Source organism: Centruroides vittatus, unplaced genomic scaffold, assembly GCF_030686945.1.
Source record: "Centruroides vittatus isolate TY-2023 unplaced genomic scaffold, ASM3068694v2 contig_484, whole genome shotgun sequence".
NCBI lineage: Eukaryota > Metazoa > Arthropoda > Arachnida > Scorpiones > Buthidae > Centruroides > Centruroides vittatus.
In genome coordinates this window covers 636,880-658,166 of record NW_027122274.1, presented here as the reverse complement: position 1 = coordinate 658,166, position 21,287 = coordinate 636,880, and the positions used below count along the sequence as shown (strand labels likewise).

General features: G+C 27.6%; 1 protein-coding gene across 3 annotated transcripts; it reads left to right on the top strand.

The window, feature by feature from the left end:
- The first annotated feature begins 7,991 nt into the window (after positions 1-7,991).
- On the top strand, positions 7,992-20,928 carry LOC136977986 (putative fatty acyl-CoA reductase CG5065). 3 transcript variants are annotated; one of them, XM_067273610.1, is made up of 13 exons: positions 7,992-8,084; positions 9,598-9,914; positions 9,992-10,105; positions 13,806-13,981; positions 14,057-14,129; positions 14,271-14,377; positions 14,521-14,698; positions 14,772-14,816; positions 14,886-15,013; positions 18,512-18,751; positions 18,832-18,961; positions 20,601-20,728; positions 20,803-20,928. In XM_067273610.1, exons 2-13 carry the CDS (start codon positions 9,846-9,848, stop codon positions 20,897-20,899), a joined length of 1,485 nt encoding a protein of 494 aa, XP_067129711.1. In that variant the 5' UTR covers positions 7,992-8,084; positions 9,598-9,845; the 3' UTR covers positions 20,900-20,928. The 3 variants fall into 3 exon arrangements, with proteins under 3 accessions (XP_067129711.1, XP_067129710.1, XP_067129709.1); XM_067273609.1 differs by lacking the exon at positions 7,992-8,084 and adding an exon at positions 8,786-8,879; XM_067273608.1 differs by lacking the exon at positions 7,992-8,084 and adding an exon at positions 8,815-8,879 and having other exon boundaries at positions 9,527-9,914.
- The last annotated feature ends 359 nt before the right edge of the window (positions 20,929-21,287 follow it).

Here is a 21,287-nt window from a genome sequence, read left to right as displayed (position 1 = left end):
ATGGTCTATTATCTATCACTTACTTATACTACGTGACTATGAATTGTTCTAGGAGAAAGATTATACAGTACTTAAGATATTGAGTTTGTTCTCAAAGTTTTTTCTAGATGTATCGAAAATATTCTAGAACAGAATTCGCAAACTTTTCAAGAAGAAGACCACATTATTGATTTTTACAACAGCAGTGAGGCCGGAACGATTTAATACCACACATACACATATATACTGTAAGTAAACTTAAAAAATAATAATGGAACTTTATTAAAAATTAAGAAAACACACTGAACACAAATAAAATACATTACAAATGTTCATTTGAGAAGCAATTAGACAGATATCCAAGTTTTGGAATTTCCGGAAAAATGAGACATCTGTTTTAAGTAAATATGGCCCTATCGCTTGATTTCCCTGGCTTCAGTTTGAGTCATTTAAAACAAGTGAAATATTTGTTTAAATCGTGACTTTTTTAATTGACTAGAAGCAACACGGGCCAGATCGTCTGCGGGCTGTGGTTTGGGAATCTGTTTTAGAAAATTTATTTGACATGTAGGCCTATTTGTTTGATATGTAGGCCTACGTAAGATTTTCCTTCTGATTGTACTTTTTAGATCATCCTCCCAGATCACCTTTAGAACAAAATCTTAGTTATGTCACTGATACAATTTAGTTTAAAAATTATACAACTATGTTAAGCAAAATAAGCTACGTGAAGCACTAAGTATCAGTTTCATAGCAAGGAAGATACTGAAAAGTTCTGATTAGTATTTTCTTTTTCAACATTAGACGTATTAGTCAAGATTAGACGTATTAGCTACAGTCAAAATGTAAAAACGTTAACAGTAGTCTAAGTTTATGTAATGAAAGCTAAAACAGCAAGTCATGTTTATCGTTTACACTGCAGATCAAGTATGGGCACCATTTTGAGTGCCAAAATCACTAAATCTATAATGCAAAATTTTCTCACGAGTCAATCGAAATTTTTGGAACATGTTATTACTCGGTCTGGCAGCTAGAGGATGCTACAGGAAAGCTAGATTTAACGGATTTTTCCGCTAAATTGGCAATTCTTCTTGTAAGTCAGTAGGCCTATATCTCAGTGACAGATGTCTTGGAAATAGAATGTTTCATTTTCTTAATATTTATTATAATTTAAAGGATAATACGCGAATTTCTTACGCGTTCGCCTGTCTAGGCAGCGTCTTAAATTATCCCTTTATTAACTGTTTAAACACACATATATGTTTAAATTATGCTAGACTACATTAAAATTGAAAAGTAGTACTTTTGTTTAAAAAGTTTAATAAGTTTTGTTAAAGTTTAATAATAAAATACTGTATTTAATATTAGTAGCATTAATAATAATTATTATAGAGATAGATAGATAGAGAGAGACATTTTCTAGACTAAAGGTTTAATTATTATTAAATTTATCTAAACAATTAAATTCGTTTTCTTTAAATCACTTTTTAAATTTCCTACTTCTGTTATATAGGCCTATATTTATATTATCTAGTCTATACAAATGTTTTTATCAATATATATATTTAAACAAGGAAATTTAATTGAAATATTGAAAGGCATTTAAAAAGAATTTGGAGATTTAAAAACATTATAAATCATTGAAAAAGGATAATAAATATATTACTTATCCATTTGAATGCGTATATATTATATAATAATTGACCTCTTTTAAATCTGCTGAACGATACTTACGAAATAGATTAAGTTACTTCATTAGATATTAAATTATTTTAGTGTCCCCTTTAGACGAATATATAGGCTAAGGTAAAAATAGTTCAAGATCGACAAGTTATAAAAAAACAGGTTTTTATTACTTCATGTCACTCCTTTCTGGTTATTAACTCGTGCAATAAAGTGTGATACGTTAAGTAAATTATTTATAATTATTTGATTTAGTATTTCTTTAAAATTTTGCTTTATTTGCTTTAGGTATACGATTTTATCAAATTCTTCACAATTAATTGTGTTAAATTTGTTTATAATAGATTAAAAGTAATAAAAATTCAAATTTTTAATAAACGTTTTTATTGTCAAATATAAACATTTTGTGCGATTTTATTTCCGTTTGTACCGTTTGTCTGGAAGTAGTCATTATTTTATTTCTTTAATTTGCATTAATAATATATTTAACAAGAGTTAAAAATTGTATTCGGTTCCATCTGTTATGAGATTTTGTTTTAAAAAGTTTTTAAATTATTAATTATTATAAAATGGCAAAAAGCTTAATTTTGAAGGTAAAGATAAGTTTTATAAAAAACTGTAAATGCTAAATGACAAATAAAATCTTTGTTAAGTCCGTTCCAGTCGAGATAAGACACACAACCCTTTCTATCTCCCTGTACCCGACCTTTAACCATCAAAATTTATTATCATCCATGTCCTTAATATAAAACCTTCCTGCAAAATTTCAGAAATTTTCGATAAAAGGCATAGGAGTTAGGTAAAGTATCAACCTACCGGAACAAATCCGACTCGGTTGATACTTTAATCACTCGGTCATCCGGCCATTTTCTATATAAATTATTATACTAATGCTATATGAATAAATTCGGAAAAAAATTGATCTTGACGGTCAGTTGGCTGCAGGAGGTAAAAGCTAAGTCCGAATCTTGAATCGAATCTAGACGGAGAGCTCCGAGAACTTTTCATGGACGATCTGTTCCGAATATTCCTGACCATCCAAACCCATAATGGCTTAGAATAGTCTTCTCAATCAGTACTCATAGGACGTAAATTTAAAAAAGTATTAAATCTTAGTATCAAATTTATCTGTTCAGAAAAATGCAAAAACACAAAATAGGATACGAAGAAGATATTATCAGTAGACAGCACATTAGAAAAAATATAATAGTTAATATTCAATTTTAATTGTATATGTCATTCATGAAATTTGAAACAAAGAAAAACAAATTACAAAATATTTGTTTCTTCGTTGAATATTAGTAGTATTTTAAATTTTCTAATTTATTTCTGTAAGCTTTAAACATATTTAAACAACATTTCTGGAATATGCATATCTTCTTCACATAATTATACAAGTTTTAAATCGATTTGACTTAAATTCCGAAAGTTACGAAAACAAATTGCTTATTGGAATTGTGTACAAACATTTTTCTTGTTTACAAATACACAGTCTAAATAAATTTCTTAAAAACTTATATAAGTTATAATAACCATAATTTACTTAAAATGATTAGATTTATCATAAAAATTAAAAATTTTATTTTGATTCTTAAATTTAAATGAAATTTGAAAAAGAAATTTTAAAAGTTTTTTTTTAAATAAAATTATTTTTATTTTATCACACTAAATGTAATATTGAAAATTGTTTTTTCATACAATGAACATTAAATGCTGCAGTTTTACCTTCAGTGATTTTGATATTTAAACTTTTTGCAGATTTTTGGGCTGCAATCTGAAAAAATTGTCCACCATCGTCTTCAGTCTGTCTTTCCTAAATCTCGAGAACAATGTTATCTAGATGAATGTTGAGACCAGAAATTGATACCTTAAGGGCAGGAGGTCCTGATTAACTGTTTAGGAACTTCCGACGCAAACCGGAAGTCGCATTATTTCAATTCAAAACTTTTCTTCTAAAAGCAGTTAATAGATGACCGGCACGACTCTATTGTTAAAGGAAAAGTATGATGTACAGAGGCAAGCCATTACAAATTTGTGGAGAAGGGCATATAACTTAAATTAAATAAATTTTAAAGATATGATTAAAAATTGTAGCTCGGCATTGTGATGATGTCGCAATAAATAATTTTATTATTATATAATTTTTTTTTGTTAATAAAAGTAGCATTAATCTATACGGGTAGAAACCACTACGGGCTCCTAAGTTTTCTCCAGGCACCGACCTGGCTAAAAATCAAGGCCGTCCAGAGGGGGCCTTGATTTTTAACCAGGAATTCGTTTTAAAATTAATAATATAGTAATTATAATAAGTTGATGTTTTGATATAAGAAATGCATGTTTACAAGACATAGTTAGCCTGTAAGGTATACACGCGAAGGGCAACAGTTTCATGTTCTTTACAAAGTAGAACATAATACATACAGAAAACATATTTTAGAAAATTATAAGATATGTTTACTCCGTTAAGAATTATTTAAAATTTCCGACCTGTTTGCACGAAATTTGAGATTATAAAAGAACAAAAATGTCACACGACGTGATGTTTGAAATTTGGAAGATTTTATTCTATTTCCGTTGCTTAGCTACAGCGGCGAATTAATACGTAAACAAGATCGGCAACCAACACCGTTGTTAATCTAGGAAATATTTTATTAAAACTTGTTTTACTCGAATCTTTGCAATGGAAAGCATAGCTAACAAGTAAACGGCTGCTTTACTACTTTTTCTAAACCAAAATTCATTTATTCGATTATGCGATAAGCATTAAAATGCAAATTCTTTACCTTTAATAATTTTGAATTTTAGATTTTTATCTTTTTTTATAATTATTTAAATATAAATATTTCGAAAAACCCGTAATTAATTGTTTTTTAAATTATAAATTATCGCAAAATTACATTTAAAAATGTTTTTGTTAAAAACTAAAACAGGGTATGTATATACTGAGAGTTTCATGCGATGTGGAATTTTAATATCCAAGCAAGAATTACAAACATGGGTGAAGACAGTTTGAAAACAATTACAGGATTTATAGGTCTACAGTTTTTTCAAATTGCAGCCCAATTAGGATTAAGAAAAACGGAAGAAAACTTAATCCTGTTAGCCACAAACTATTGAAAAGATTCAGACCCGAATCCTTATAGTTCGAAGCTGCTACGTATCATGGTATTGTCTGACCTGCCTAATTTGTCAATACAAGTAATTGGAGAAGAAATTAATTTTATTCATAGTTAGTGATGTTAAAAATACGGGGTGGCTATAATTAAAGTTGCCCTACTCAGACCTGTCTAGAGCCCGTTCTCGTGGACGTATTTTGATGAAACTTGATGTATATGCTATATGGACCATGGGGAAAAGGAAAATGCAAAAAAAAATATTTAGTTCGAATTTTTACCACTAGGTGAAAAAATGGCACATGAAGAACAAGAAGCACAAAATGGAAACACGCGAAAGGTTCTTATTCACAATATTTGTTCAATGTGCAATCCATTTGCATCAGTCACGTGTTCAAAACGCCTTACAATGCCATGTTTTCACCTAATGGTAAAAATTCGAACTAAATATTTTTTTTGCAATTTCTTTTTCCCCATGGTCCATATAACATATACACCAAGTTTCATCAAAATACGTCCACGAGAACGGTCTGAGTAGAGCAACTTTAATTATAACCACCTTGGCTTTACAAAAAATGAAAACCAACACATTTTCCTATTCAACTGTTAGTATAAATTATTATTCAGGTAGTTATTACGAAACATTTTGTTAATTATACACCGGATTTTGGGAGCATTTATCACGTATTTTAATAGTATTTTTCAATAATAAAATCAAATTGAATATTGATTTTCCTGATAGATTAAAGTTTTCGAAGAAAATATTAATAAATATTATGGTGAATTAAAAACTTAATAATTTTTTATTGGGCTGTTTCTTTAATTTTATTTTAGTTAATTAGCCTTTAATTTACTTTTACATGTTTAACTAACATGTTGTATATAAATATATATTTCCTTATACATTAAATTTACTAAATTAAACTTCAAAAATAAAAATGTTAAGTTTGTAATATTAATTTAAGTAAATGATGCATTATAATTCTTATCAAGCTATTCATATAGTGATATTAAATAGAAATATAGATTTAGATGATTATTGTTGTAATATCTAGTTAAAGAAATATCCAGGGGAAAAAAAACGTTTAAGAGAGGTTAAAAATTCGAAATTTGTTTAATTGTAAATCTCGTTTTATTTACAGTAGTATAATTTTAATTATCTGTTGTAAAGTTTTGAAGTTTACTTCCTTAAAAAATTCATTTAATGATTAATTTATTTAGTTAAGTAATTAAAATGAATACCTATTTATCGAAAAAATTAATTATTACAGTTTTATGGAAAATAAATTAGGCTATCTAATGAATCTTGTTAAATCTCCGAATGTTTTAAACCTATTCTTTTACGTTATTTTACTTTAGTTTGTACATGAAAACTACATAAAACATGGTTTGACTGCTTACGTCACTGATTTCGATAAGCTGTTTAAGCTACAACTACCAAACCGATTCTAAGGTAAATAAAGTTGCTTTAAATTAACAAATTTGCATTTATATCAGACATTTATCTTTTAATACATGATTAAAATTTTTAAAAAATTTATAATCTGTTACAATCTACATAGATATAACCCATTCTAAATCTTTTTTAAAAAGTTTTATTTATTTTTATCATTATAAACCAAAAGGTAAGTACTGAACATCATTTGTAAATTAGAATAATAAAAAAATTTTCTATAAATAAGATAGGAACAAAAAGAAATCATACAAGTTGCATTATTTAAAATACAAAATCGTATATTCTTAAACGACGTGTTATATTTGATTTTAAATTAATCACATTTTTATTATATTAATTTTCTATATAAAGTGTGTAATTAAGGAATTAAAGTATAATTAATTAAAATTAATTAACTTATATTATTTATAGAATTATAGATTAGATATTTTTTATTTTTTTACCTTGATGCATCACTGAGATCTGTTTAAAACTGAAGTTCGATGGCTTCAGACAATAGTTTACCCTGACTTAAGGAGTGATGCAATGTTAAATTACTCAAGGAATAAAGTTTCAAGCTTTTTAATTTTATGTAATATTATTTTATTAAATAATTATAAACAAACGAATAATTAAAAGCGTTGACATTGTTCGAGATAACGAATGAGACTTAATAATAATAATAATTGATTTTTGAATTATTTTGAAAAGTAAGAAGCGATAGAAAATTTAAATGTTCACTATAAAAAGATTTACACACTCTTTGCTTTATGTGCTTCCTTTAAATATATATTATAATAACATTAATTTTATTCCTACTTTGCTTAAAAAAATTAGTTTATTTATATAACTATTAAACATTAAAGAATCTTATAATTAAAGGAAATGTGAAGTTGCGAATGAGAATATCCTTTTTAATCGACGAATAAAAAGAAAAATCTAGGCTATGTGGTACAATAAAAAATAATAATAATAATAAGTCGATTATAATTCGTTTAGGTGAAACCAAGTTGAAATATAGACAATAATAATTTTATTAAACTTGACGTTTATTTAATAATATAATTTAAAGTAGTGTATAAGCCTATGCGTGTGCGTACGTTTGTATGCTTTTTTCCTCAAAATAATTCGTAACTATTTTGATAACTGTACGTGAAAAAAAATGTATTGATCACAGCTAATAGCTTGAAACAGTAAACATACTTTATGATAAAAAACCTCAAAAAACAAAACTCGTTAATATTAGGAATATCCTAACTCTGAAAAATATTTGAAGTTTTTCAAGTTTATTTATTTACTGTTCATTTTGTATAGGAATTCTGAGGGTCTGCCTCGATAAAACATGGCGTCAGAGAAAAATCACGAAAATTTCAATTTTATATCTCAAAAAGCTTACAAGTAATTCGTCGAACAAATAAAGACAGAGTGAAAAAGTATAAATATACTGTAAAACCGGTTTATGCTATATTAATTTTTTACCGAAAACGTAAGTAATTATTCCTTATTAAATGAGGAAATTCCCAGCCAATATTAATTATATCAACAGATTAATATTTTAAAATTTCTAAAATAATCTCTCCCCTCTTCCAAAATAGACAATTTTGAATCATTATGTAGCTAATGTTTAAGTTAAAAAAAAAAAAAAAAAAAAAAAAAAAATTAAAGCTCGTAAAATTAAAGATCAAGCATAAACAAAGACAATAAACGTAAAGTCGTTCCTAGTATAAAAGCTTAAAATACCGATTTTTTATTTTCTAAATTTTAAGTAGGACAACTTTGGTGACGTCACTGGAATAGTAAATAAGGTGGAGGAGAAAGCGAATCCCTTCTTTAATTGGGAATGTTTATCATTGTTTGACTTGACTGCGTTAAAGGTATGTTTGACATTCATAACGTGTGTAATAATCTTTATATTATTATTGTTTCCGTAATATCAAATTTTTATTATATATATATATATATATACAATATATTTATATTTATTATATAAATATTTATATATATATAAATATAAATATAAATATTTATAGTACTTTAAATTTTATAAACAGAACTTGAAATATGCAGAATGTAAGAGATTAAAATTAAAATTTAAATAAATAATTCTATTTTTGTTTCTGTTTGAATTATAGCGGATATAAATTACATAATTTCATCCACCATGTAAGATTTGTGTGTTTATCGCGAAATATTGAAATTTTCTACAAAATATAATTAGTTTTATTCAAATAATTGGAAACATTATATCAGAAATAAGAGACGGATATTACTTAACATAAAAACAATTAAAAAACAATGAAAAGAACTGTAAGAAAGAAAGTGTGTTACCGTATTTTTAAAATATCGTTAACACATTTATGACTAAATAAACTAATTCTTAACATATTTTTTCAAGAAAAGGCTAGCGAAAGTTTTTTCATCACGTGATCGAATTAATTAAAGGGGAAAATCGTATCAAACAGAGTTTACGATTTTACAATCACGTTATAACGTTACACAATCACACAAATTATTATGTTTTAATTGGCTCCGAGAATATATATTGGAGAGTATTTTAATAAAGTTGATTACGTCAAAAATTTTGAATTCTCTTGACGTTTGACTTTAACAAGTCGAATCTTTTACGAATTGTCAATTTAAAAATTATAGGTTAGTAGCTCTTCTCGCCGGTAAGTAACACATGGTTTATATCAATATTTTAATATGAAAGTGTTCTGTTTTTGGGCGAGTTAAACATGCGCTTGACAATCGTGTCTAAATCAATTTATTCATTGAAATAAACGTCCTTGATTTTATGTTTGTACGTTAAAAAATATGTCAAATTGTAATCTAAATCATTTATTATATTCATTGTTGTTTACAAATATACTAGTCATAAGTTTGTGCTGTACATTTGTATCTGAACTTTTGAATATTTATATAATTTATGACTTCATTTAGCTTAATTTACTAAAGTTTTACGATTTGAGGAAAATTTAAGTTAATTACAACATTAATTGCGAATGCTTAAAATAATAAGCTTTTGTTATCGTTTAATTATATTAAAATTCATCTTAATCTTATAATTACAGACGAAAATATTAATAACTGAAACTAAATTAACTTTACAATATTTTTTATAATATTTTATGTAATTTTGATGATTTTAATATTTTAAATTTAAAAAACCGTGTTCTGAAATCGACGAGGAAGTCCTTTCACAGGTATATTCTTTAGTTACTGTGTATCGAAAATATTAAATTTAGAGGGATAACAAATAATATTTGACGCAAAACTTTTGTCAATTAATCTTATTGCAAAATTATCTTTGTTAAAGGTTCTCTGTCAAGCAGTCAACAGGAAAAGAATTCTTATTCAAGGCCACATTATTTAACTTTACTTCTATAGACCTACGTAAAGAACGTCATTTGATAATTTTCTCTGATATACAAAAGGCGGAACCAATCAAATCGAATAGCCATATTTACAACAAACGATCACATGATTCCATCATCATAGAAGATTTGGTCGAATCATTTAATCGATAAAATATTAATCGAAAAATCGATATAAAAGAGGTTCTTAACTTTTCCATAATTAGAAGAAGTATTCGAGTTGATATTTATGTAAATATTTTGATATTAAAAATAAAAATTATGGATATTCCCGAATTTTATCGAAATCGTGAAATATTCGTTACGGGAGCTACTGGTTTTGTAGGAAAAGTGAGTATTTTTTTTTTAATGTATAGATTATTTGTATTGATTTTTTATGACTGCTTACTAACTATTTTTATGTTTAGGTTTTGCTAGAAAAATTATTAAGATCTTGCAATGTCGGAAGAATATACCTTTTAATTAGAAGCAAGAAAGGGATAGAAGCTGAAGAGAGAAAAAATGAGATATTTCAAGCCGAAGTGAGTTATAGATTTTTATAGATATTAATATATTTTTTAGAACTAGAACTAAATAATTCGTCCTTAAAAGCATATATAATCCAATAAGTATGAAGTAAGTAAATGCTCCGAAAATAATTTACAATGCGGATATCACAGATTAAATTAATTTTTATTATAATTTATATTGTGTAGATTCTTAAAAGGATTTAAATTTTATGTTCTTTATGAATTTATTTTATATCATTAATTATTTAAAAGACGAATTAGAATTTTGTATAGACTTATAGTACAAATATGTTATTTTAATAATTATATTTCGATCGAAACATCTATAAAGCATCAGCAACTACTCAAGTTTTTATTTATATATATAGATTACATAATAATTTGTGACCAATGTTAAAAATATTCACATAAACGCACCACACTCATCGACATAATTTCAGACGCTGTGTATAATTAATGTGTGACACGAATTCAGAAATTTCGAATAAATATTCCAAGAAATTTGCCAATGAAAATTATACGGCAAGGGGAGAAATATGTGGCACTAACCTCAATGCGTTTGTCGCGTCACAGCGGAATTTGTTACAGTGTTAATTAATGTCAGTCGTCGTATTTTGAAATAAGTATTTGTTTTCAACAGTATTTAATACGCTTTTTTGTTCAATAAACTTACTGTAGTCATCAAGATAGCATTTTATTTAATAATGACATTTTAAACAATTATAAATGATGATAAATAAACCTGCTTAAGTAACTGAATTTGACTAATTTAATTAAGTAATTAACGCTGATTTAGTAGAAATACTCACTAAAAAGTGTAAATTCAAATTTAATTTTTAAATAGAAAAGCATTTCTTCTATTTAGTAAACCTCAATAAATTTACTAAATAAAAAGGCATTCTATGCGTTTTGTAAGTGTATACGATGCAATGTACAGCACAAACTTATGCTAGGAAATAAAATTAATAAAGTTTCTAAATATTAAATATTATATAATTCTGTATTAAAAAGTAAACATATAATTCATCAAATAGTGTAAGTAAAAGGATCTGATACTATTCAAAAAAGTTTTGTCACTTTTCAATTGATATTTTCATATGTGGGTAGTATTAACAGCTTCTCTTATTATTCTTCTCTGATTATGTGATAGAAAATTATCATGGCTGATATAATTACATAAATAAATAGACAATTAATATCGTAAGTGCTCTATATAGCATATAAATTACGGCTTCATCTAAAAAAACTAACCTTCACTGGAGAGGGAAAATAGATTTAGGTTTGAATGTGATCAAAATTAATTTCTCTCAGAAAGTTTAATACTCTATTTTAAATATTTAAATTATCAATATAGAATTGTTTATTGATGTTATTTTCGCTTCGTAAAATAATTCTAACAATCATATTCGTGTAAGGCGTTCAAAACATTAATATAAACATGTGACAATCTGTAATCTCAATTAGTAAACGAATTGGAAATTAAAGTTGAATCTTAATGAATAATTTTATACATAATAATATTTCATTAAGAATTTAGATTTATAAACGCGAGGAGAAAGGAATACTGGGTGATAAACGATTATATATTATTTTTTCCACAGTAAAATTTGATAGGGCGTATATAATCTTGAAATACAATTTGATCTCTTTCAAGGTAACGCAACGCTCTCGGCCAAGATATGTAAAACGATCTTTACTATCATGTTATTTGGCCGGGAGCTATGCGTCACTTAAAAGAGGCCTAGGAGCATTTACAAAACACGAGATATTTCATATTCTGTTAAGGAAACCAGATTTATTATTTTTGAATTCTTTCCTCTTTAATTTAATAACCACATTGAATAAAATGCATTAAGTTATTATTACTGTACAGTTTTCTTTGTCATTGTTCATTCTGCTCATCCCATTTTATTCTACCAATATCACTATTTTGATTATTCACGAATTTGGGAGAGCTTGTATGTCATAAATCGGTTATGATCTAAAACTATGAGATTGTGCGATTTTGTCGTATTGCAGTAGAATTGAGGCGGAGCCGGAAGGAAAGTGGCGATCCTTGTACAGTACGGACAGGTGAACTTTGCACTTGCCACCAGAAAAGAGACTATCCTCGTACCTGAAGGTCACGGGAGACACGATCCTTGCACTGGCTAGGTACGGAGAGACGATTTAAGAACAAAGCAATCGATGGCGATTGCTTTGTTCTTTGCTTTTTGTTCATTTTTCGCGCCTATTTTCCGTTAGGCACACGTAATACTGTTTTTATTTTTGACCCATAAGCTTAAATTCTGTCACGTGCGCTCGTCTCATCAGAAAGCGTGGTCATCGCACTGTAATACCTTTGTATATCGAAAACTAAGCCGTGGACTTTTACTTTTACTTCCCTGGCTCTGTTATAGATAACAGAGGGAAAGTATGATTATCGGTCGAAAAATGGCCCCCAAGATTTTTACATTTTTGGACTTAGGAGACCTTGAAACATCGAGAAATGCAAAAACATTTAGAGTTTTTTCTGTATGTAAGGATGTTAATGTGTGTGTGTGTGATTGTGTGGCTCGATTTTGTTCAGCCTCTTTGAAGCTTAATAACTTTTGTGCTTTCGAAAATTTTAAAAATTATGCAGGAAGATTTGTGTTTTAGAGCGATTCATGCTTTTAAATTTTGATGATTTAAGATCGACGGGATGGGAAGATAAAGGGTGATTGTATCATATCGCGAGTAAGGTCGGACTTAATGACAATTTTACTCGTTATTATCATTTATAATTTTTTTTTTATAAAACCCATATCCACCTTCATAATTAAGCTTTTTGCCGTTTTATAATAATTAAAAATGTAAACGGTTTTGTTAATGAAATAACATAACAGATAGCGCCACCAGAATTTTAACTATTGCCGGGAAAGTTAAGCGGTTCGTTGCTGAACTTTTTACATTTAAATGAATTCACATTACATTTCTGGATTTCTTGTCTCAATTAATGGAAAATGGCAAAGTTTTATCAAAATCGATCCATTAAATTTTGAGAACCAACACAATTCTGTAAACCTCATAGAAAAAGCTTCGCTAACGCCCTCCTTCAATTAAATTAGTATAATATGGGGAATAAGTTGCAGATTATCATTTTTAAAGTAGTCATAAAATTTTTCAGAAAATTAGATGTTTTAATATACAAAACAAGCCAATACTATGTAGAAACCTGTACTACATTGAAAGAATTATCAAAACTAATAAAGGAGTGTTATTGGAAAATTTGATGGTAAACGGTTATTTTTGCCTGTTACAAGTTACAATTTGCTAATTAATCAATTTACAAGAAAATGAAAGAAAGTCCTCTATATATTACGAGGAATAATAAAGTCAGAGATAAATAATTAATGAATTTTACATTGATTACTATTAGTTTATTTCGTGGGTTAGGAACCATAAGTGACTAACTATAAATTTTGCATTTTTCATTAATAGAGTATGCCTATTATATTCATCACGTTCAATTTCGGACAATTAGCAGATATATAAAATTCCAAACGATAAAATAGCAAATGTTTGGTTGGCTCAATTTTCAAATCCCATTTCCTGAAAATTGCGGTTTCACAGTTAGCCGCTTATGGTTCTATGTATTGTAAAAAGAAAAACAAACCAGAATAATGTACATAAATTAAAAATATGTCGTATTCTGAAGTTTTTTTTTAATTTATATTTTATCTTTACAAAGATTTTCGACGAAGTGAAACGTGATATACCCGATATCTTAGATAGAGTCTGTTGCATTGAAGGAAATATATTACACGATAATTTAGGAATGTCCCCTTCAGATATAGATTTGGTAACGAAAGATGTTTCGGTGGTATTTCATGTTGCAGCATCTGTTAAGTTCGAAGAACCGTTTCGGTAAATTTTCTGTACTTTTAATAATTTCATTAAATAAAATATAAGATTATTTTCTTATTAATCAAGTTTTTACAGTAAATCTTTCAGTAATAACGTACAATCGACGAAAAATGTGGCCGATGTTTGTCGTTTTATGAAGAATTTAGTGGTAATTACTACTATATATTCAATTTTCATTATATTAAAAATGTAATATAAATTATTTAACGATTTTTGATATTTTAATAAATTCGATTTATAGAGTTTTAAAATGGAAAATATCGTAATAAATTTTTAAAAATAATTTTAGTCTTTTGTTCATGTATCAACTGCTTATTGCAACTGTGAGAGAGACGAATTAGATGAAAGAATATATCCACTTTCACGAAGCTATCAAGCATACCAGAATGTTTTAGAGTAAGTTATGTTTCTGTATACTAGATAATTTGAAATTATAACATAATTTAAGTTTTAAAAATATAATACTTTCTTTGGAGTATAATACACGCCTGATTCTCTGAAAGCTCTAATTGCAAAATACATTTTTTCTTGCATTTCAGTTTAGAAAACGACGATTTTATGGAAAAAATTGCTCCGAAACTCCTCGAGGGACGACCAAATACTTATACATTAACAAAAGCCATTGCAGAAAATTTATTAAATACCAGTTATAAGGATTTGCCTATTGTTATAGTTAGACCATCCATCGTAAGTTCGAGTTGGAAAGAACCTCTTCCTGTAAGTATTACTGATGTTATAAATGAATAAAACGTACTGTACACGTTATTTTAATTATTATTTTTTCATTTAGGGATGGAACGATAGTTTAAATGGTGCTAATGGTCTAATCGCAGCGGTAAGTTGCATTCAAATATGCTTATGTAAGTTTTTGAAAATACAGTAATATGTACTTGTATATTTTTAGGCAATGAAAGGAATTTTGAGGACTATGTTAGTCCATGGAGAAAAGATTGCAGATTTAATTCCAGTAGACATAGTTGTTAACTTAATGATAACTGCAGGTTGGGAAAAAGGTCTGGTGCCTCATGACAGGTAATTAATATTTGTAATAAGGATGGAAAAGATATGTTTATTCTGACAGATTTGCTGATAAGAACAACGTTTAATTCTTTTCAACCTCTTAAGAGGTTAATACAAATCTTTTCTGTGTTTCTAAAAATTCATTCTTTTATAATAAAAGGCGATTTTCTTGCCCGGCCCACAATTTCGATCTCCTATTCATAATATAGGTTATAGAATTATGCTGTGCAGAAATCTTCAGCTTCAGTATTTTTATTAAACTTTTATTGCTTAAATATTGATTAACAATAATAGCTTTTTAAATAGACTATACCTTATTTTTAAATTTTCTTCTTCTAAAAGCTAAAATTATAAACGTAATTACATATATAACCTTTAATTGTACAGTAGATACATATGTATATTTCTTAATTGATTTATTTATTTTAATAACTTGTTTTATGTGTTATTCTATAACATAAAATGTTATAAATGTTTACTAGTAAACTGTAATATTCATCATTATGTATGAGCCCACAAAAATACATATTAAGCTATTTTGCATTTCACGAAAACGAAAACATTTTTAATATTTATACAAAAAATATATTTTTATTTTAGAATTATAATTAAACTAGTTAATTTACCCGGCGATGCTCGGGTAAATAGATATGAAATTATATTAATAAGATGTTTTAAAGTAAATATTTTCAAAATATTCAGGAATTATTAAGTTTTTACATCGAAAGCCATCAACTAAATTACCGGTATTCGCATGAAGAGACACGAATTAAATGGTAACGATGTCACTGCCTATTTTAGACCGATTCATTTACTAAAATGGACTTTTGTGGTCATTTAAAAGAAATTTGGGGTTTTTGTTAACTTTGTTTTTATAAATTACGATGGAACAGATTCGTAGGAAAGTAAATAAATAAAAAGAAAGATAAATTTTCCGTAAAAGTTGAGAAATAAAAAAAGACGAATCTCAACATTATCTACAAACAAACAAATAAACAAAATTGCTCTTTCTATTTATTAGATTTTGAATTTTATATCCAACGATGTAGATTTTATCGTTGCTTTTATTACATTAGTATTTGCAACATGAACAAAAATCGCTGGATAAGTCTTTAGACGAAGTTTAAACTCGATTTTCTACCGTACTAGTTTATTAATATTTTTTTTCGGCTGTTATATATAACAGAGGAAAAGGAGGGCGATCGGTTTTTAGATTTTTTGACTCAGAAGACATCGAAACGTCGATAAATTCAAAAAAGATGGTGTGTTTTTTGCATGTATGGAAGTTAATGTGTATACAGGGCACGATTTTGTTAACCTTCTTTGTAGCTTAATAACTTGTGACTTTTGTCGAACATTTCTGAAATTTTGCTGGGAAGTTTGTGTATTAAGAGAATTGATGCTGTTAAATTTTGGTGGTTAAAGGTTATGAAGATGAGGAGATAGATGAAGTCACATACCGTATTTTACGGACTATAAGACGCACTTTTTTCTTCGAAAAATTGCCTCCAAAATTCAGGTGCGTCTTATAGTCTGTAGCGCCTTATAGTCCGTAAAATACGGTATCTCAGGCAGGGTTGGAATTAATGAATATTTTACTCGTTATTAGCATTTATAATTTTTTTATAAAGCCCATCCATACCTTTAACTACCAAAATTTAATAGCATCAATCCCCCTAATACACAAACTTCCCAGCAAAATTTCAGAAATGTTCAACAAAAGACACAGGAGTTATTATAAAAGAGTATTAACAAAACTGTGCCCACCACATATTAGCATCCATACATAGGGGGAAAAGCCGAACGTTCTGCATTTCTCGACGCTTCAAGGTCCCCTGAGTCCAAACATGCAAAAATCTTGGGGAATAATTTTTTGATCGATCGCTACATTTTCCTTCTATTATATGTAACAGAGACGGGAAAGTAATAGTGTTTATAGATTTATTTTGTTCTGAGCCTTTCTGTCCTGTGATCATTAACTTGTAAGAAGGCATTTCAGACCACTCACAAAAAATTCCTGGTGTTATTCGAATCGTCCACATTCCCCAGAGCGGTAGACTAACGCCTTAAACTTTGATAGTCCTGATTCTATATATTTATATGTTTATAATACTACTAAATAGAATTTTAAAAATTTTTTCTTATTCATTAAGTATTTACACCCATAAAGTAGATTATTCACGAAATTATTTTGAAATTTAACAATAAAAATATTGTTTTTTCCTTCCTTTGTAATTTATATACATTCATTTAACAATTTTTCAGCTGCGGATTATTAGTCACACCGTATTTTACTTTCATTTTGTTAATATTTTATGTCACAGTCATTATTATATAAAAGCAATCGCAATGACATATCTTCATAAATGTTTAATTATAAAAGAAAGCATTGATTTTAAAGTATGGTGATTTTCGTTGCCTTTAAGAATAAACGAAAGATAAAAGATTTATATAATAATATTTAAAAACTAGAGTATAAATTTAAATACAATTTAAAATGAGATAAACATTTTCTAAGAGAGTCATTATTTCTTTACTTCTGAACCACTCCAGAAATATTAGCATGCTTGTATCTTACTTTATATTTGTACAATTGTACTATCAATTTAACAGTTTTCTTTTAATGTAACTTTAACATCCTTAATTTAACTACTACAGAGAAATGAACACAACAATTCTGACTCATTTTTAATTACTTTGCAGTCATTTTCGATGTGTAACTGTCTGCGGTTTTTTTATTCATTCATTTCCTGTCATATACGTCGTGCTTTGGAAGCCTATTTTAAGAATCTATTTGATATTTTGGGGCGCAATAAAAGCTAAACTTATTTATTTTATCACTCTTTACAACTTTTTATTTGCCCAGTTTCCGTTGTTTCTTTATTGTTTGTATAGGGAAAGAAGACAATACATCACTAGTTGATACTCCTATACAGTACAGTAGTCGCATTATCGTTTATCTCAATCTTGATAATAATAGATCCACGTTAGTTGCATAACTTATTTTCACAATAATCAATCACAATAATATTCAAGAACAAGCAATAAATAGATAAAATCGAACTGAAAACTTTCTAGTATGTAATAGCGCAATTCTACTTGTGACTTACGCATAGTAATTTTTTTAAAAATGAATAAAAATTACTATGCATAAGTCACAAATCACACACTGCATGCAAGTATCAATTTTTATTCATTTTTAAAAAAATTACTATGCGTAAGTCACAAGTAGAATTGCGCTATTACATACTAGAAAGTTTTCAGTTCGATTTTATCTATTTATTGCTTGTTCTTGGGCTAAAGACCTGTTATTTGGCTAACGTTTTGGAATGGCGGAATTTTTAATGTTTTGAGAAAGCAGTAGGTTTACACATATTGATTATTTTATTCATTAAATATTGTTTTTATTTTACTGAGATTTTCTATTCCTTGAAGTAAAAATCGCAAAATCTAAATTTTCAATTAATCTTATATGTTAAAATTGAAATTCAATAGTTACTTCTTTTCTAGGTCACAAGATATCGAAGTATATAATTGTATATCAGGAACTATAAATCCCATGACGTGGTTCAAGTTTGTGGATTGCATGGAAAAACATGTATGGAACTATCCATCACAAAGAGTATTTATATATCCAGCTGGAGGATTTAAAAGGAATTATTTTTGGAATCGTCTTTGTGTTTTGTTAGAGCATCAGTTGCCAGCTACATTGGTAGACTTGCTACTAATTGTTATTGGAAAGAAACCGAGGTAAATGTTTGCAATGCATATTTTCTAAAATTAGCTTATTACCTATTTTATCAATTTCTTATGTGTCCTCTGCATTTTAGATTGATCAGCATTTACAAAAAACTACACAAGGCAATTGGAGTTTTGGAATATTTTTCTACTCGAGAATGGAAGTTCCATTCAAATAATATCAAAAAGCTGATGAAAAAAATGTCGATAGAAGATCTAGAAGTATGATTTATTGTTTAATATTTTTAGAAAATGTTATGTGTATTTTAATGCTTTTAAAACGTTACAAAAGAGTAAGTTGGGGTAAAATGAATCAGTTTCATAATTTTAGAAGTTTTTTATTTTTGTTGATCTAGTACAGCTACCATTGAAAATTTAATAAGAAGTTTTATTTTTGTGTTTTGTCCCTATGTGCCACTGATCCGTTGAAGTTTCTAGAAGTTAAGAAAGAAAGTATTTGGTCGATATTCGCGTCAGTTTCGTCGAAAAAAAATTGTTTTGTGTCCGTGCATGAGCGGCGATAACACCTGCGGCACAAGCGATAAAACTGAAATGCTATGCTTATCATTACAAGTAAAAATATAGATCTGTTATTAAGCAAAAGTAGAGAGAAATTTTTGACGATGGTAGGAATAATAGCGAGGTTGAGGCCGAAGTTTTCAACGCGAAAACGTGTACGTCGACGTTCAGCGCCGTCTTCCTGTAAGCGTAGAAGTTTGACAATGGCGTTTGGAACGTCAGTGGAATCATGCTCGACGTTCCAAACGCCATTGTCAAACTTCTACGCTTACAGGAAGACGGCGCTGAACGTCGACGTACACGTTTTCGCGTTGAAAACTTCGACTTCAACCTCGCTAATGTGGCGGTAGTCAACAAATAAAATGTGTTTTTAGTAATGCAATTTCACATTGCAGTACTAAAAACACATTTATCTTAATTCTTAATTTCATACACTCTGGACTCTAAAGAGAGAGCAATACTCCAAAATATCCGCTTGACATCAGGCGACTTAAAAACTATCATTTGATACTGTCTAACCATCGTAATAGCAATATCAAAATTGGCAGAATTTTTAAGCGAATATCTTATCATTGTAAAATATCGAGTTTCAAATGAAATCAGGTCTTTCATAATTTCCTTGAATGTGTATGAATTTTCTTGATGATAATAATTTAATACATAAATGGATAAAACTGACAGATGATTACGTCTGATCAGAAGCAATGAAACGAATGGGATAGTGGAGATATAAAGATGAATTCGATAAAATAAGTATGAAATAAGTTAGGAGAGAATCGCTGCTTTCAAAAATTTTTTGGAAGTTAATAACTGCAGAATTGTTACATTATACTATACTTATTCATGCTTTTTGTTCGAAATGTCGGGTTTACATGTTAAAATCTGTCTTTTTACCACTCCATAATTCATGTAAACAGAGTTTATTTCTTTATATATATATATATATATATATAAGAAATAAACTCTGTTTACATGAATTATGGAGTGGTAAAAAGACAGATTTTAACATGTAAACCCGACATTTCGAACAAAAAGCATGAATAAGTATAGTATAATGTAACAATTCTGCAGTTATTAACTTCCAAAAAATTTTTGAAAGCAGCGATTCTATATATTGTATTTAAAAATTCTACAGATTTGTGGGATTTTTAACTTTAGTTTTTTCAAATACATAAATATAAATATGTAATACGTAAATTAACATAACACGTAGCATAAATATATAAATTATATACAATATATAAAAGTAACATTAATATGTAAATTATGCCTAAATTTTCGAAATTAGTGTAATTGTATAACAAAATGGTTTCTAAAAACTAAATATTATATTTTCTTTCAGGAGTTTAACTTTGATATTTCAGGAATGGATTGGGATGAGTATTTGAAAAATTACGTGATGGGAACAAGAAGATATCTGTTCAAAGAAGATGATTCTACTATCCCCGAATCTAGAAATCGTCTTAAAAAGTAAGAAGAAAGTTTTAATTTAATAAATGTGTTAGAACTTATATATAATTAACTAATAAAACTTTATTTTTTAGGAGATATTTTATCGCTTTAACAATTCAAACAGGAATCGTCTTGGGAGTGGCACATTATCTGTCATCAAAACTTTTGTTCGGTGAACTATTCTCGTGATTATTTATTTGATAATAATAACAGTAATATTAAATAAAGTCGAATTGTATTTGTGATTATTCAGGAACGAACTGAAATAAGGATAGTTATCAATACTAATGAGAAATTTGGTTGTTTAAAATTAGCAAAAAATTTCACAAATTCTTGAATAATATGCAAAGATTATAATTTAAACTTTATAATATATAAAAGTTTTTAATTTCAAATAAGAGAGGACAATTTTTATAAATTTCTGTAAAAAATGTTTTTAGAAATTTTGTTTATTTTTAGTATTGGCCTATACATCTATGTAAGCTTACGTTTAGGTAAAACAATATATTCGAATAATGCTTAATTTTTACAATTCGAAAGTATACAATAAGAATTTTATACGAAAAATTACAATAGA